This window comes from Emys orbicularis, chromosome 10 (genome assembly GCF_028017835.1).
Source record: "Emys orbicularis isolate rEmyOrb1 chromosome 10, rEmyOrb1.hap1, whole genome shotgun sequence".
Lineage (NCBI taxonomy): Eukaryota > Metazoa > Chordata > Testudines > Emydidae > Emys > Emys orbicularis.
In genome coordinates, this window is record NC_088692.1 from 53,708,427 (window position 1) to 53,722,118 (window position 13,692).

General features: G+C 47.3%; 1 protein-coding gene across 1 annotated transcript in view; it reads left to right on the plus strand.

The window, feature by feature from the left end:
* The window catches only part of SCAPER (S-phase cyclin A associated protein in the ER), a 310,638-nt gene that overhangs the window by 69,594 nt on the left and 227,352 nt on the right, over positions 1–13,692 (plus strand). Inside the window, exon 14 of the mRNA XM_065411761.1 lies at positions 9,209–9,290. Within this exon, the coding sequence (XP_065267833.1) occupies positions 9,209–9,290 (82 nt within the window). The remainder of the gene's footprint in view (positions 1–9,208; positions 9,291–13,692) is intronic.

Below are 13,692 nucleotides of genomic sequence, written 5' to 3' on the forward strand. Positions count from 1 at the left end.
ATTTAAGCTAGAGAAAATACAGTGGGTCAAATCCTATTCTGTCCCCTTTGCCCATTTCCATGGTAGAAAGTGGGCAGAAAACTGCCCTAAAAGAGCTGCCGGTAAATAGAGGAACCTTTACTTAGAGGAATTCTCTGGTGGCATAGAGCCAGCATACCAACTCTATGCCATCCATTCCTGGTTCTCCTTCCTTGGCATAGGGATAGGAAGAGGTGTGGCCACCGCATTTTGCAATCCGGTGATTTGGAGTGGTAGAATGGCCTTTAGGGGGCACTGCACCTGGCATGTTAGAGTAGCCCAAAGGTTTCTCTAACATAAATCAGTCCAAACATGAGTCCTGATGCCATGGTTCAGGGGAGTTTGTTTGACTTTAAGTCACCCTCCCTCTTGGATTGTGGTATAGCTCAGTGGGACCCAAGGATTTGGCTCATTATTTGGCTGCTAGAAATACTTGAATCTTATACGAAAAGACTTAAAACAGAATGGAATGGGTCATTTTGGAATATCTACTTAACTTTTCTTCAAAATCTACTCATTTTGTGCATCTGGTGGTGATTAAAGCCTTCTTATGAAAGGGGTAGTGTATGTAAAAGTGCCTATTAAGAGACCCTGTGCTCTCATGGTACATTAGCTTGATTCCCAGTAAGGCTTTAGATGCAATTTCTGAGCACTTTATATTCCAAAGAGATGACCTCCATAATATGGAAAATTCCACTTCTGTCAATAGTAATCATACAACTGTATTACTGAGCATAATGATATACAAATATGTTTTACATATGGACCAATAAGCTATGCAAGGAGTAATATTTATGCTTTGTACGTAAGGGCATTGAGTCTTAGGAAATTTTTTATCTACATTAAAATATTGATTCAAAAGCCATAGTGTTATCTTTGTTTTAATTTTGATGTCACATAGAGGAAGAAAACAAATATGTTCTCTAAAATAAGTTCTGTTGCATAATCCATTTTAGGCGTTGTGTTCTTTGGGTGTGTAGTGTGAGTCAGGAATTCTTCAAAGTCAAAATCAAGACGTTCTAAAAGACTAAAGTGCAGGTGTTGCTTACGTACCTCAGGGGAGATAGTACATAAAGTACATAATTTGTCTCATCGTCATCTCCTTTTCCCCCCATGGCAATTGGAGGAGTTCACTTACATTTTCTGAAAGAACGATTGTGCCTAGTATTCACTGCGAGCCTTGTTTTCCCTGCCTGTATTTCTATATTTTCTGTGCTTTTTTATTTTTTAAATTTGGGTTTATGCAAGCCTTCACCAGAACTAGTTTATTCAGTAAAGTACTTCTTAATATTTTACTTTTCAGTTTTCTTTAATATTTTTCCCTTTCTACTTTTGCCGTTCAGATTATTTTTATTTCAGAATATCTGTTGTTTAATTTTTCTCATTAGAGAGTATGGCTGGCATATTCAAAAACAGAAATGCCCCAAAAGCAGCAGGAAGATGTTGGTTTCAGATTACCATGATCACTATATTGTCTGATTGGGGTAGATCTTGTTAGCTTTGAGTGCTCTGGTTTCTCTTCAGATCGTATAAATCTTTCGCCTTTTCTTTAACTAACACTCTGAGCTGTCAAGATCTAGGAAGGCCAACTAAAATCAGTTACCCCTTCCATAATTCAAAATTGTTTACATAAGAAGGTTTGCCACGACCTTTTTGGAATGACTGACTGTTTTGCTGAGTCTTACAACTCATTCGAAGCACTGAACTTCAGAGGAGATTCAAGTTCTCCAGGGCTGCTCCAGCAGCTAACAGGTCATTTCACCTTGAATGCTCTCATAGAATATGTTGTATGCAGGGGTGTTGTAGCCATGTTTGTCCCAGGATATCAGAGAGACAAGGTGGATGAGGTAATATCTTTTATTGGACCAACTTCTGTTGGAGAGAGAGACAAGGATTTGAGCTTACATAGCACTCTTCTTCAGGTCTAGGAAACGTACTCCGTGTCATAGTTAAACAGAAAATGGAACAGATTGTTTAGCATAAATAGTTAACACACATTTCAAGGAACCAAGGTGAAGTGGCCTATTAACAACCCTTCTGTCATAGGTAGGAAAGGGGGCAGGAACTTGGGGGTAGTGGTGTTAAGGGGGTTATAGATTGTTGTAATAAGACATAAATCCAGTATCTCTGTTCAGTCCATGTTTCCTGTATGACTTCCCTCTCCAACTGTACACCTCTAGATGTCATCTACCACCCCACACTGGAACCCATATGGGGTATCATCAAACAATTGCAACCCACACTTGATTGGGCCACATTGTGAAAGAAATCTTTCCTGAACCTCCTTTTCTGGCCTTCAAACAACCTCCAACTTCTCCATCAGAAGCAAACACCACGCAGACGAGGACACACCAACTCAAAGTGGTACCAGACCTTACTAGAACAACAGATGCAAAACCTGTAGACATATCTCCACTGTTACGATGATCAACACCCTCCACAATACATCTTTCAAGATACGTGGGTCCTACACATGCCTATCACAACATGTGGTGTACCTCATCCAGTGCACTAAATGCCCCAATAAAAACTATGTGGGTAAAACAATACAATCACTATGCTCTCAATTGGACTCTCACAAAAATGATAAAAGACAAAAATACCATATCACCTGGGGGTGAACACTTCTCACAAAGCAATCACTCTGTATTTCACCTCTCAGTCCTCATCCTCAAAGAAAACCTGAACAACACTTTCAAAAGATGAGCCTGGGAACCCCTCCTGTCAGCATAGGCAGTGTCTGCACTTGAAATGCTACAGCGGTGCAACTGCAGCTGTGCTGCTGTAGTATTTCAAGTGTAGACAAGTCCTAAGACTAGGTGTTAACTACTTATGCTAAACAATCTGTTCTATCTTGTATTTAGTTGTGACACTCTGAGTACCTTTCCCAGACCTGAAGAAGAGTTCTGTGTAGGTCGAAAGTTTGTCTCTCTCACCAGCAGAAGTTGGTCCAATAAAAGATATCACCTCACCCACCTTGTCTCTCTCCACCATCTCTAGGGCATTTCACTTTGTTCTGCTACTCAGTAGGGCAAGCGTGAGCTTTGAAATTTTTACTGAAGCATTTGGGTTCAACCTATAAGAAAGGGGATAAGTCCAGAAACCAAATGCTCACCTCTTCGTTTGCAACATATTTCCCTCAACCCAGTTTGGACATCCTTGGACCTTTGTTTTATTTCTATTCTATGTAGCATCCCTCAGTTAGCTGTAGTTGTGCCTAGGTCCTTGGTTCAAGTACATGAAATAAGAAGTTACTAGAATTGATTCCATAGGTTTTGTATTGTGTGTATCAATGTATTAGATGCATAATGGATTTAAGTGCCTTCTTCATTGCTGAGCATAGCCAAAGCTGCATGCATTGTGCTTCCATGACCTCTTTTGGTCCCTACCCAGGCTGCTTCTCTTTAAACAAACAGTAACAGCAGCCAACTGTATTCTAATTTATAGTTAGGGTTTGAAAATTCCATTTTCTCACTTGCTATTGGCAAGTGGGAAATTTGCCCTGCTGAATGTGTGACCTTAATAATTAATTTCTGCAGAATTTAAGCTTTGTTCTAAAAGAACAAAGTTTCTAATACTTACAGTTTCAAAGATAATTTTCCAAATATGAACTGATGAGGCACTGTCTTCTTGATTGTTAGCTCAAGTACCTGTGCTCTTGCTCTTGCCTTTCCGAAGAAGCAGCAGCAGAGTGAACTTAAGACTGGACAATTTCACGTAACTATTCAGAACCCTGCAGGGAGCAGTGAAACTGTTGAGAATCATTCAAGGATTGAACTCATAACCCTGGGTTTAGCAGGCCAATGCTCAAACCACTGAGCTATCCCTCCCCCTCATGGGGCTATTGTGAATGAAGCTCTAGAATCATGTCACTTTTACAGTGTTGCTGATAGTTTTTACAATCATCAGCACCAGAGAAAAGCACTGGAATATTCATGGGACTGCAGGACAAAAAGAAAAAAAGCAAGGGAGATGTAGAGTACAAGAAACCTTTCTCTCCCTCGCATCAGTAAGCATTGCTTTCTTGCAGCCAGATGGAAGCAAAGGTGACTTCAAATGCATCAACACTCACTAGCCAGAGACTGAGGGTATGTCTACACTACAAAATTAGGTCGAATTTATAGAAGCCGGTTTTATAGAAATCGGTTGTATGCAGCCGATTGTGTGTGTCCCCACATAAAATGCTCTAAGTGCATGAAGTCGGCGGACCGCGTCCACAGTACCGAGGCTAGCGTCGACTTCCGGCGCATTGCACTATGGGTAGCTATCCCACAGTTCCCGCAGTCTCCGGCGCCCATTGGAATTATGGGTTGAGATCGCAATGCCCGAATGATGCAAAACAGTGCCGCGGGGGGTTCTGGGTACATTGCGTCAGGCCCCTCCCCCTCCGTCACAGCAACGGCAGACAATAGATTCGCGCCTTTTTACCTGGGTTACCTGTGCAGACAACATACCACGGCAAGCATGGAGCCCGCTCAGCTCAGCTCACCGTCACCATATGTCATCCGGGTGCCGGCAGACGTGGGACTGCATTGCTACACAGCAGCAGCAGCTAACTGCCTTTTGGCGGTAGATGGTGCAGCATGACTGGTAGCCTTCATCGGCGATCGGGATGCTGGTAGCTGTGGGGCTGGCAGCCGTAGGGCTGCATTGCACCAGCCCCTTACCTTTTGCCTTTTGGCAGTAGATGGTTTATTACGACTGGTAACCGTCCTCGTCGGACAATGATGGCTATCAGTTGTAGTATACTATTTTCTGCTAAGTATTGTCTGCTAAGCACCCAGAAGAGGCTGAGGGTGATCTGGGTGCTGGCAGACATGTGGCTGGCACACGTGGGGCTACATTGCTACACAGCAGCAACCCCTTGCCTTTTGGCAGTAAATAGTATATTATGACTGGTATCCGTCATCATCATACTGCTAAGCGCCCAGTATTTGCTGCCAAGCACCCAGAAAATGCCGAGGGCTATCAGTCATGCTGCACCGTCGTCTTAAGATGTAAAAAATAGATTTGTTCTGTATTCATTTCCTTCCCCCCTCCCTCCGTCAAATCAACGGCCCGCTAAACCCAGGCTTAGGAGTTCAATCTCTGGGGGGGGGGGGGGGGCATTCTGTGTGACAGTTGTTTGTATTTCTCCCTGATGCACAGCCACCTTTCTTGATTTTAATTCCCTATACCTGTACGCCATGTCGTCACTCGCCCCTCCCTCCCTCCCTCTCTCCTTCCCCTGGTCCTTCAGATACTAGTTTCGCGCCTTTTTTCAGACCAGACGCCATAGCTAGCACTGGGATCATGGAGCCCGCTCAGATCACCGCGGCAATTATGAGCACTATGAACACCACACGCATTGTCCTGGAGTATATGCAGAGCCAGGACATGCCAAAGCAAAACCAGGACCAGCCGAGGAGGAGGCGATTGCAGCGCGGCGACGAGAGTGATGAGGAAATGGACATGGACCTAGACCTCTCACAAGGCACAGGCCCCAGCAATGTGGAAATCATGGTGTTCCTGGGGCAGGTTCATGCCGTGGAACGCCGATTCTGGGCCCGGGAAACAAGCACAGACTGGTGGGACCGCATCGTGCTGCAGGTGTGGGACGATTCCCAGTGGCTGCGAAACTTTCGCATGCGTAAGGGCACTTTCATGGAACTTTGTGACTTGCTTTCCCCTGCCCTGAAGCGCCAGAATACCAGGATGAGAGCAGCCCTCACAGTTGAGAAGCGAGTGGCGATAGCCCTGTGGAAGCTTGCAATGCCAGACAGCTACCGGTCAGTCGGGAATCAATTTGGAGTGGGCAAATCTACTGTGGGGGCTGCTGTGATCCAAGTTGCCAGGGCAATGAGAGACCTGGTGATATCAAGGGTAGTGACTCTGGGAAACGTGCAGGACATAGTGGATGGCTTTGCTGCAATGGGATTCCCAAACTGTGGTGGGGCGATAGATGGAACCCATATCCCTATCTTGGCACCGGAGCACCAAGCCACCGAGTACATAAACCGCAAGGGGTACTTCTCAATGCTGCTGCAAGCCCTGGTGGATCACAAGGGACGTTTCACCGACATCAACGTGGGCTGGCCGGGAAGGGTACATGATGCTCGCGTCTTCAGGCACTCTGTTCTGTTTCGAAAGCTGGAGGAAGGGACTTTCTTCCCGGACCAGAAAATAACCGTTGGGGATGTTGAAATGCCTATCTATCGTGATCCTTGGGGACCCAGCCTACCCCTTAATGCCATGGCTCATGAAGCCGTACACAGGCAGCCTGGACAGGAGTCAGGACCTGTTCAACTACAGGCTGAGCAAGTGCCGAATGGTGGTGGAATGTGCATTTGGGCGTTTAAAAGCGCGCTGGGGCAGCTTACTGACTCGCTCAGACCTTAGCGAAAAGAATATCCCCATTGTTATTGCTGCTTGCTGTGCGCTCCACAATATCTGTGAGAGTAAGGGGGAGACATTTATGGCGGGGTGGGAGGTAGAGGCAAATCGCCTGGCCGCTGATTACGCGCAGCCAGACACCAGGTCGGTTAGAGCAGCACAGCAGGGCGCGGTGCGCATCAGAGAAGCTTTGAAAACTAGTTTTGTGACTGGCCAGGCTACGGTTTGAAACTTCTGTTTGTTTCTCCTTGATTAAATCTCCGCCCCCCCCCCCCACCCGGTTCACTCTACTTCCCTGTAAACCAACCACCCCACCCTCCCCTACCCTCCCCCCTTCAAGCACCACTTGCAGAGGCAATAAAGTCATTGTTACTTCACATTCATGCATTCTTTATTAATTCAGCACACAACTAGGGGGATAATTGCAAAGGTAGCCCGGGATGGGTGGGGGAGGTGGGAAGGAAAAGGACACACTGCAGTTTAAAACTTTAAAACTTTAACACTTATTGCTCGGGAAATCATCTAGGGTGGAGTGACTGGGTGGCCGGAGGCCCCCCCACCGTGTTCTTTGGCGTCTGGGTGAGGAGGCAATGGGACTTGGGGAGGAGAGCTGTTGGTTACACAGGGGCTGTAGCGGCGGTCTCTGCTCCTGCTGCCTTTCCTGCAGCTCAACCATACGCAGGAGCATATCAGTTTGATGCTCCAGCAGCCGGAGCATCGACTCTTGCCTTCTGTGTGCAAGCTGACGCCACCTCTCCTCTTCAGCCCGCGATTCAGCACGCCACCTCTCCTCTCGCTCATATTGGGCTTTTCTAAAATCAGTAATTGACTGCCTCCACGCATTCTGCTGTGCTCTGTCAGCGTGGGAGGCAGTCTGTAGTTCAGTAAACATTTCATCACGCGTCCTTCGCTTCCGCTTTCGAATATTCACTAGCCTCTGTGAAGGAGAAACATTTGCAGCTGGTGGAGGAGAAGGGAGAGGTGGTTAAAAAAGATACATTTTAGAGAACAATGGGTACACTCTTTCACGTTAGATTTTGCTGTTCACATCACACAGCACATGTGCTTTCGTTACAAGGTCGCATTTTTCCTCTTATATTGAGAGCCTGCAGGTTTGGTGTGAGAGATCACTCACGCAGTGCCAGGCCACAGATTTCAGGTTGCAGGCAGCCATGGTAAGACAGTCTTTTGGCTTTTTTAACCTTGTTAACATGTGGGGATGGTTTAAAACAGTACTGCTCTCATTAACCATACCAAGCACCCGTTGGGTTGGCCATTTAAAATGGGTTTGCAATGTAAAAGGAGGGGCTGCGGTTTCAGGGTTAACATGCAGCACAAACCCAACTAACTCCCCTCCCCCACACACCCAATTCTCTGGGATGGTCACTTCACCCCTCCCCCCCACCGCGTGGTTAACAGCGGGGAATATTTCTGTTCAGCAGAGCAGGAAGGGGCACCTCTGAATGTCCCCTTAATAAAATCGCCCCATTTCAACCAGGTGTGCGTCCCTGTTATGGCCTCTGTCCTTCATGGCCTTGGAGACCTTTTCTAATATTTTGCCATTTCGTTTACTGGTTCGGAGTTCGGCCAGCACAGATTCATCTCCCCATATGGCGAGCAGATCCCGTACCTCCCGTTCGGTCCAGGCTGGAGCTCTTTTGCGATCCTGGGACTCCATCACGGTTACCTGTGCTGATGAGCTCTGCGTGGTCACCTGTGCTCTCCACGCTGAGCAAACAGGAAATGAAATTCAAACGTTCGCGGGGCTTTTCCTGTCTACCTGGCCAGTGCATCTGAGTTGAGAGTGCTGTCCAGAGCGGTCACAGTGAAGCACTGTGGGATAGCTCCCGGAGGCCAATAACGTCGAATTCCGTCCACACTAACCCAATTCCGACCCCCTAAGGCCGATTTTATCGCTAATCCCCTCGTCGGAGGTGGTGTAAAGAAACCGGTTTAAAGGGCCCTTTAAGTCGAAAGAAAGGGCTTCGTCGTGTGAACGTGTCCAGGCTAAATTCGAATTAACGCGGCTAAAGTCGACCTAAACTCGTAGTGTAGACCAGGCCACAGACTAAAGATGGGGCCACCTAGTAGGTTTTAGAGACAGCACCTTTTATTTCTTCTCAGTGGGGAAGGTAGGTTCACCAGGGCTTTGCACATGGAACTTGCTTGTGGGTCTTTCATGCATCTTGCATGTCAATATATGGCTAGTAAGTTCAGTCCTCTGGCTAGCAGTTGTCTTGTAAATTCCTTTATTTACAATATGCACATACTTCTTATTGCTTTGATCAAGAGTATATACGAAACAGCAAAAACAGCAGTAAAGCTTAATTTGTAAAACTTCAGAAAGCTGCTGTGATCAGACCTTTAGCCATCATCATTTTCTATCTCAAGCATTTCCCCCAGCTGTTGTGTGACTCTGTGATTGGCCTTGTCTGCACTAGACATTTTTGGGAAAGTCATCAATGTATTACTCCCTGTTGTCGCTTCACAAGGGATAGCAACAGTGGAAGTGCTAGTGTAGACAGGACATCACATTCATTAGTGTTTTTTACCACCATGTCATCTATACCTGCTCTGAATTGGACTGGAGTGGTGTCAGCTGTTATGAGACCATGAAGATTAAATGCATCTATTATCTTCAGTAATTAATCTAGTTTCTGCTGAACTACTTTTATCTCCCTCCTGAGCTACTTTTATCTTAAATAGCAGTTAACGCCGTCTCTGGTTTTCTTTCCCCATCTCAAATATATATTATAACTATAAATGTATACTTCATACCTTTACCACTTCTGCTATAATACATGTTCTCCTTTGGTAGAGATCGAGAGGAGAGGCTGGCAGCTCTCACTGCAGCTCAACAAGAAGCAATGGAGGAGCTACAGAAAAAGATTCAGCTGAAGGTATAAAGGGAGTAATATTCTTTCTAACTGAAAATACATTTCTATTTAAAATAGAATTTCCACAAAATAATTTTCTTTAAGTACATTTTATTTAGCAAAGTCATTACGGTAGAGCCATATCATACCCTGAATTTTGCTACTGTAGTTCAGGTTTTTTATCTAGACATCTGGCTTATGAAGATGGGTCTGATTTTGCTCTCACTGACACTGTAAATCAGAAATAATGCCATAGAAGTCAATGGAATTAATTAGTGTAAACCAAGTGTGGGATCACAGTTAGGTCTAAATGATTTTGTACTTTTGAAGAAAGTCAAAATAATTTTGAATTTCTAATCTTACTATTAAAATGAAATTCTGGCAAAAATAAAAGTCTTGGTAAAAAAAAAATTAAAACTGATTTGTACAGTTTGGTGAAAACAGTCTACAAACCAGTGTTACATAGAAAAGGACATGGGAAATGATGCCATTTTATGGGTCTTCACAAGTATCAGTAATGGAAGTATGGCATGTTCCTTCCTCTTCACTGCATAGAATATGGTCCCAGTCCTGCAACTGGATCCACTCAGAGCCCTGTCAATTTCACTGGATCTCTGCAGAAGCACAGGGATCCAGTCATGTGGAGTCAGTTGTAGGATTGGGAATGTTAGGTAGGATGCTGCAGTATTACAACACAGCTTGTGAAACTCCTATTATATGAAGAACCAAAGACCAAATGATAAGAAGTTTAAACATATATCTATTCTATTTTGAGAGGCATAAAGAATTCCAAAGTACTAAGTGCTATTTTTGAAGTTCTGGTGAACTGAGAAAATAAAACCTTTATCAAAGTCACAGAATATTAGTAGTAGTAATAGCATGATGGGAGTACCTAGTAGTCTCCATCAGGATCTGGGGTCCATTGCGGTAGATCTATACAGTCGTATAATTTTAAAAAACAGACTGTTCTTCCATCTCTAAGTAATTCTCTACTGTTGATCCCACTAATTAAGAAGCACTCTCACTACACTTGCTCCTATTGTGAAATGCCATTCTTTCTCATACAGTTGATGTTTATAAGCTAATTTCTAGTATTAGGTAATTGTGGCAAACCCAGGACAAACAGCTACAAAGGGGGTAGTAATCAGTCCCAGGGGGTTAAAAAGGCCTCTCCCAAGCCACTGAAGAGAGAGAACCATGGGGAAATAAGGTTCAGCTGGGCAAGGGGTTACTAGGGAACTAATTAGGGTCAGCTGGCTCCAACTGCTTGGGACCTTTTTAAACCCTCCCCAGTGTGGAAGGAGGGGGGAGAGAGAGTGAGAGAACCAGGGAAGCTGCCAGTAAGTTAGGAGCAGCAAGACTCTGAACCCTTCCTGCAAGGAAGGCTGCACTCTGTCCCCAGAAGGGAAGATAAACAAGCACAAGGGGCTGACTGAGAAAAGGGATAGCCAGACCCTGCGCTACCTGCAGGGACTTGCCTTGCCCAAGCCTGTGTCTCCAAGGCTAAAAAGGACTGAGCCTGCTGCGGAGGAGAGGGTACTTTGCCACACTTGGTGTCAGAAGTGGGATCGAGTGAGGCGTTGTGGCAAGCCATCTCAGGGCAAGGTAAATCGCACACGCACGCACACGCACACACGCACACACACAAAAATGGAGGACGTAGTGAAGGCCTTGATTCAGGCCACTGCGGCCCAACAAGAGGCTACCAGAGTACAGATGACAGCCCAGCAAGAGTCAGTACGTGTCCAACAGGAGACAAACCAATTGCTGATGAACCAGGCGGCCCAAGATCGAGCCACCCTGAATGATGTAGTGAACCAGTTGAAAGCCCTGACCGCGCTGACGCATGGGCCCCAGGGGACCCGGCCGCTACGCGCAAGTAACTATTTACAGAAGATGACAACGGATGACGATATAGAGGCGTATCTCCTTGCATTCGAGAGGACGGCACTGCGGGAGGCTTGGCCCCAAGATCAGTGGGCAGGCCTCCTGGCTCCATTTCTGTGTGGGGAGGCTCAGAAGGCCTATTTCGATATGACCATAGAAGCAGCTATGGATTACCCCCAGCTGAAGGCGGAAATCCTGGCGAGGTCAGGGGTGACGCCGGCCATAAGGGCCCAGCGCTTCCACGAGTGGCAGTACCGGGACGACAAAGCGCCGAGGTCCCAGCTATTTGACTTGATCCATCTCGCCCGGAAGTGGCTCCGCCCTGAGACCCATGGGCCGGAGAAGGTGGTGGAAATCCTGGTGTTGGACAGGTACATGAGGGGGTTGCCGCCGGGCGTACGAGGGTGGGTCCGCCAAAATGATCCCTCCTCGTATGATGAGCTAGTTGCCCTTGTAGAGAGACACTTGGCAGCCCAAGAACTTTCTCGGACCCCCGGGGAAGGAAGGCGCCAGAATCGGAGACCAGTCTCCGCACCGAGGCCCCGGTTTGCCCTAGCGCCAGGCCGGACAATGGAGGGGAGGAAGGAGGCAGAAGAGCAGCCCGTGGTCCCGGAGAGACTTGAGGACTGGGGGAAAAAGACTCGAGAGATAAAGCCCAGCAGCCCGAAAAATAGGGGGCTGCCCCGAGCGGGGTACCGATGTTATGCCTGTGGCGAAATGGGGCATATCGCTGCCCAATGCCCGAATCTAGGAGAGCCTATGCAATGCGAACTGGGAGATATAGGGGGACCATGTGATCTAATAAGTCTAGTCGGGGTTGCGATGGTCCCTCATAGATACACTAGGCCAGTTAAGATGAATGGTATAAAGACCACAGCCTTAGTAGACTCGGGAAGTGCAATCACGTTAGTCTCGGGGAAGCTGGTCGGACAAGACCAACTATCCCGGGCCAAACGCTCGGGAATATCCTGTGTGCATGGGGATGTCAACTATTATCCAACCATCCCCGTAAAAATAGAAGTTTTCGGAAGCCCCACTAGGTTGACGGTGGGAGTAGTTCCAAAACTCCCCTACCCTGTCCTTATCGGACGAGACTTCCCGGGGTTTGATAGCCTACTCCCTGGGGAGAAGGTAGAAGAAAATAATGACCCTGGGACCCAGGGCGTGGCCCAGATCGTTAACCCTCCCCCAACCTTCCATGAATTTAGCCAGGATTTGTTCTCCCCGCCGGGGAAGCCCAGGAAGACTAGGAGGGAACGGAGGGCGGATAAAAGGAGGGGGACAAGGGTCCTGACCCAGTGCCAGAAGTCTACGCTTGTAGGGGAAAGAAGGGGCTCGACTGACAGTGGGACTGGATCGGCGATCAACAACCCTATCGCCGGACCTGGTTCCCCAGGGGCTTTCCCCGAGGGGGAGACGGAGGTAGACCCCCCCGAGTTTAGACAAATGGGGACCGCACGCGGGAATTTTGGTCAGGATCAGGCCAATGATCCCATATACCACAATATTCTCAAAGAAGTAGTCGAGGTAAATGGGGTACCCGTGGAGGGGAGAGTTAAGGGCGCGGGGCCATATTATATGATTAAGAATGACCTGCTATACAGAGTAGTCCGGGTCCAAGAGCAAGTCATACAACAACTCTTGGTCCCACGGAAGCATCAAAGAGCCGTAATGGAGCTGGCCCACAGCCATCTGTTCGGGGGCCATCTAGGGGTAGATAAGACCCTGGATCGGATTCTACAGAGGTTTTTTTGGCCTGGCGTTTATGCAGCGGTCCGACGATATTGCACATCCTGTCCAGAATGCCAGATACATGGGCCCCGACCCCACTTAAGGGCCCCTCTGGTACCTCTGCCAATTATCGAGGTCCCATTTGAGCGTATAGCTATGGACATAGTAGGGCCATTGGAAAAGTCAGCCCGGGGCCATCAATACATTCTGGTAGTACTAGATTATGCCACCCGATACCCCGAGGCCATACCCCTACGGAATACCACGTCCAAGACCATAGCCAAAGAATTAGTCCAGATTTTTTCCAGAGTAGGAATACCTAAGGAGATCCTGACGGACCAAGGGACCCCCTTTGTGTCTAAGCTGATGAAGGACCTGTGTACAATGCTCCACATACGGACCCTTAGAACATCGGTCTACCATCCCCAGACCGATGGCCTGGTCGAACGCTTTAATAGGACATTGAAGAACCTGTTACGTAAAGTGATTAGTCGTGACGGGAAAGACTGGGATGCCCTGCTGCCTTACTTGCTGTTTGCCGTACGGGAGGTACCTCAGGCTTCCACTGGATTCTCCCCCTTCGAGCTGTTATACGGTCGCCACCCCAGGGGCATACTGGACCTGGCCAAAGAAGACTGGGAAGAACAGCCGAACCCTGGGAGAAACGTTGTTGAACATGTGTTGCAGATGAAAGACAGAATAGCCCAAGTCACCCCCCTTGTGCGCGAACACATGGAGAAGGCCCAAGGGGCACAACGGACAAACTACGATCGCCGAGCAACGACCCGGAAGTTCCAGGTGGGGGACC